At 36.7% G+C, this 4,562-nt stretch overlaps 1 protein-coding gene across 2 annotated transcripts; it reads left to right on the top strand.

Annotated features, from left to right (window-relative positions):
• The first annotated feature begins 394 nt into the window (after positions 1-394).
• Positions 395-4,335, top strand: LOC109219602 (kinesin-like protein KIN-14U). Of its 2 annotated transcripts, XM_019384069.1 has the most exons (10): positions 395-1,234; positions 1,315-1,398; positions 1,486-1,647; positions 1,740-1,846; positions 1,930-2,111; positions 2,213-2,377; positions 2,463-2,681; positions 2,882-2,919; positions 3,138-3,265; positions 3,352-4,335. In XM_019384069.1, the coding sequence occupies exons 1-10, from the start codon at positions 1,033-1,035 to the stop codon at positions 3,964-3,966; spliced, it is 1,902 nt and encodes a 633-aa protein (XP_019239614.1). In that variant the 5' UTR covers positions 395-1,032; the 3' UTR covers positions 3,967-4,335. The 2 variants fall into 2 exon arrangements, with proteins under 2 accessions (XP_019239614.1, XP_019239615.1); XM_019384070.1 differs by lacking the exons at positions 395-1,234; positions 1,315-1,398 and having other exon boundaries at positions 1,561-1,647; positions 1,774-1,846.
• The last annotated feature ends 227 nt before the right edge of the window (positions 4,336-4,562 follow it).

The following is a 4,562-nucleotide window of genomic DNA, read 5'->3' as shown; positions in this document are numbered from 1 at the left end:
GCCTTCACGCGCAGCTACAAAGTGAACTATACGTCTTGTGCCAGGTCATCACTGAAGGGGGTATTAAATTCACTTAAGTTTAGAATAGTGGGGTAAAAGATCGTCCGTAAAGTTTAGGTATGTAAATGATTTTTCCGGACAAGTTTAATGGGTACTTTATGTATTCTCTATAAAAATAAAAATATACAATAGAAAAAAGGAAATAAAACTATTCCTCCACTCCTCTCTCTGTAGTCTGTTCTTAAGGTTATCTCACATCTCATTTTAATTTGCCCAGGAAGTAAGGAACCTCTTGTAAAGATTCCCCTCCCCCCCCCAACCCCAACCCCAACAAAAAAAAAAAAAAAGAAAAATCTAGAAGTTAATACTATATTGTCAAATTAACCGTCCAACTGTCCGAAAAGCTATTTTTCCACCTTTATCAGGGTTCTCATGGAGTGATCAATCATTGAAAAAAAATGAAAACAGAAAAGAAAATAATTAAAAAGAAAACAATTGACAACCCATTGATCAAGGAAGAAAAGAGCACCTAAAATCTTTACTCTTCATGCTATTTTGCGCATAATTATGTCAATCTTTTAAGGATATAGAGAGAGCCAGATATTTGTATTATTCTTGGACTTGTTTCCTTTATTGGTTCCAACTTCAAGGATGTCAGGAAAAAACTAACCCCATTTTCTTGTTTTCTTTCTGCACTTATTCTTGGATTCCTTATTTTTTTTATTTAACAGATGTAGCTTCAATCTTACTTCTTTATATATTTTACTATAAATAGGATCTGAAACATATAAGGGTAATATTTTATTGTCAAAGGGGGTTCTTTGGTTGGTTGATCTAGCAGCTTCTTTTTGTGGGTCAGCTCAGTTTCTGCTGTAGTGTCATTTGAGCAAGAATTGAAGGATTTTGATTTTTTGGGGTTCTTTTAGTCCCAAAGATTTAGCCTTTTTCTTGAGAAAGATTGGATTTTTATCTCAAATTTGTGAATTTCTTGAAAAAGGCTATCCTTTTATGTCTACTTTTGGGGCTTGAGCAATGTTTGTTTCAACTGAAGAAGAACATATGTCATTGCCTTTGGCAAATGGGAAAGTATTGGAGAATTCATCTCCAATAGGATCAAATCCAGATTTCAATGAAGATGAGGTTTCTCAAGAGATTACTTCAAATTTCATGGATGTCAATGTGGTTCAAGAGGATGAAAAGTTTCAGCTTGAGCAGAGGATTTTGAATTTAGAAGGTGGCTTTTTTGGGGATTTATTTGTAATTTGACTTAGTTTTTAAGAATTTCTTGACCTGAACTTTCTTTATGTGTTGCAGGTGAAATTGGGAGTTTGAGGAATAAAGAGAGATCTCTGGATGAAAAAAGAAGAGAAGCATTGAATAAGATACTAGACATTAAAGGTGATTTCTAGCTTGGATATTTACCTCATTTGAGATCTTATAAACATTTATGTATTGTGAATGAGACATTAATATTTCCAAATATAGGTTGCATTCGAGTGTTTTCCCGGGTTAGACCATTTTTACCAACAGATAAACGGAGAACTCATCAACCGATTTCAGTTGAATCAGAGAAGATCGTGGTAAGATCCGGTGGTAGCAGGAAAGAATTTGAGTTTGACAAGGTTTTCACTCAGGAAGCAATCCAAGGTTAGTAACAAATTTATGTGCTAAATATTGACTGTATCTTATTTCCAAAGAAATTTCAGTAAAGGCATTTGTTATGCTTGAACATTCTGTAGAAGATGTTTTTGCTGAGGTTGAGCCAATTCTCAGATCTGCAATCGATGGGCACAATGTATGTATATTAGCTTATGGACAAACTGGAACTGGCAAGACATATACTATGGTTAGTATTCTTATTGTATGATCACATTGTCGTGAAGAATGTTTATAGGTAATGAACTAGGTGTTTTTTCTTGTGTTCTTTAGGAGGGAACCACCGAGTCTCGAGGGATCATTCCTCGTGTTCTTCAGGAGCTTTTTCACCTTTCCTCTTTAGATAGCTCGACTTCATTTACTTTTTCGATTAGCATGCTCGAAGTCTATTTGGGCAGCCTAAGGGATTTGCTTGCTCCAAGACCTTCCAGTCGGACATACACTGCGCCAAGATGGTAATTCCCGATATCTTGTCCTCGCTTCTATGTTAAAAGGAGGATGTAATTTGATGACCCGCTAAGAATTGCCTTGTATAGCTTGGCTAACTCTACTACAGCAATCTAAACATTCAAACAGATTCAAAAGGATCAGTCGAAATCGATGGTCTAACTGAGGTGGAAATCTCTAATTTTACTAAAGCAACTTGGTGGTATAACAAGGGGAGGCGAGTTAGATCCACATCTTGGACAAATGTAAATGAAACATCCAGCAGATCACATTGGTAGGTTTTTAAAAGCCTTTCCCTTCGTCATTTGGATTACTTTGGTTTTGGCAATTCAGTAACCTGTTTAGTTATTTGTATTTAGTTTGACGAGGATCAGTATATATCGCTACGGGGATGCTTTGGGAGGTAAAGCAGAAGTAAGCAAACTGTGGATGGTTGACCTTGGAGGAAGTGAGCGCCTACTTAAAACGGGAGCCATTGGACAAACCCTTGACGAGGGGAGGGCAATAAATCTCTCTCTTTCTGCACTAGGTGATGTTATCGCAGCTCTTAGAAGAAAGAGAGGCCATGTTCCTTATAGGTTGGTGAATATTTACGAGCTTCTGACTTAAAAAAGAATTCTTGTTTTCGTTTCTGCATTAGAATAATAGTTTCTCAATGTTCTTCTTGCTTGAGTTAGACTGTATTCTACTATTACGTACAGCCCAAAGCTTGAGGAGGTTTGAGTTGAAATATTTGGTAGTGTGATTTAACTAATGAAGTTACCAATTTTGGTTGCAGAAATAGCAAATTGACACAAGTTCTCAAGGATTCTCTTGGTAAATTCTCTGATTTCCTGAAGCAACAATTTACACAGACATGCATGTCAGAACTTTTACATTTTTCACATTTTGAAAAAATGATAACTTAGTCCCGTTAAGAATGTTGAAATTTGACTTCGTAGCAGTTGATGTTAAAATCTCTCTTGTTCGTCTTTGTTCTTAGACGTCTAAACGTGGAATGTTCATGTCTTATTTCTTTGAACCTACTGCTTTAGGTGATAGATCAAAAGTTTTGATGCTAATCCATGTTAGCCCATATGAAGAGGATGTTGGAGAGACAACATGTTCCTTTACCTTTGCGAAGAGAGCAAGAGCAGCAGAATGCAACAGAGAACTCTCACAAGTAATCATCTCTGGTTTTCTTTAATAGTTTCTATTTTCTCTGATGACCTTGATGCTTATCCTTATTTATTGTTTGCATCCATTCAGGAATCAAAGAAGCTAAGAGAAAAGAGAATTTCTGAGCTTGAGGGGCAAATGAAGGAAGCCGAAGAAGGATGTACAGAACTCAGGACTCAAATACAGAAGGCTGAATTTTTGTTGAGCGAGAACAAAAGGCTTTTCGTGAAGAAATATGAGCCACTTGAAGATGAAGAAACCTTTCCTATAACCCCAAAGGAAAACATTGCTGAAATCACAGTAACTCCAAGAAATTCTGAGAAAGGGCTAAAAACAAAGGTCACTAGCTCAGTGCCTCGATTCATGAGTGCCACAGTTGCCAGTCGACAAAGGGAGAGTACGGCAGAGAGGGAAATTCATAGCAGACCAAAAAGTTTGAGATCATGGGCTAGGAGCTCTACCCAATTGTCTGGTTCACAATCAAACAGCTTTTCAGACCGTCGTTTCAAAGCACAGCTACGAACTTCAAATAAAAGATCACGATATAGTGAGACTAATACCATTGCAGGAGATATTAAGTGTGATGATTCAGATATTAAGCCATCGATCTTGCCACAACCACAAAGCAAGACTATCGCTTCCTCGGATCCAAAGCCTAGAGTAACACTACCTCACCACAGAAGAAGGATGTCTGATCTGCTTTAACTATTACAAGAGCTGATCTTCTAATCCTTAGCAGGTGCTTTAACTTTTTTCGCTTTTTAGTGTTTCGGCTTTTGTTTGTTGTTGCTGCTACTGCTATTGTTTTCTCTTTTCTTTTTGGTCCGGAAGTGCTTCAAGATTACGAAAGAAATTCATTGAGGTTTTTTGTGTTATAGATGTGATTTTTCTTGGGGTTGGAATAATTTTATAATTTGTTAGCACTGTATAGTATATACTCTGCAAAAAAAGAGTGGTTTCCTTAGGAATGTGTGTTTACTGCAAATGTCATCTTGTCGAGACATTGTGAAGAAAGTGCATGAGAAAAGATTTTTCAGTTAATATTGTACAATTGTTACTGCAGTTCAGAATGTATTACCATATGTGTTGAATTTCAGAAATGAATCATTGAAATTTGAAGGCATTATACGTCAATTATAAGTCGACTTGAAACTTGAACTATCATGTTCACAAGTTCGAGTCGCGGAATCAACCACTGATACTTGCATCAGGGTAGGCTATGTGAATGCAAGATGCTTTATGCATTGGACTGCCCTTTTATATTTCTCCCAAGTCTCCTTAAATGCTTAGTTGAGTTTGTC

This window comes from Nicotiana attenuata, unplaced genomic scaffold, assembly GCF_001879085.1.
Source record: "Nicotiana attenuata strain UT unplaced genomic scaffold, NIATTr2, whole genome shotgun sequence".
NCBI classification, from domain to species: domain Eukaryota; kingdom Viridiplantae; phylum Streptophyta; class Magnoliopsida; order Solanales; family Solanaceae; genus Nicotiana; species Nicotiana attenuata.
This window is presented reverse-complemented; position numbering and strand designations above follow the sequence as displayed.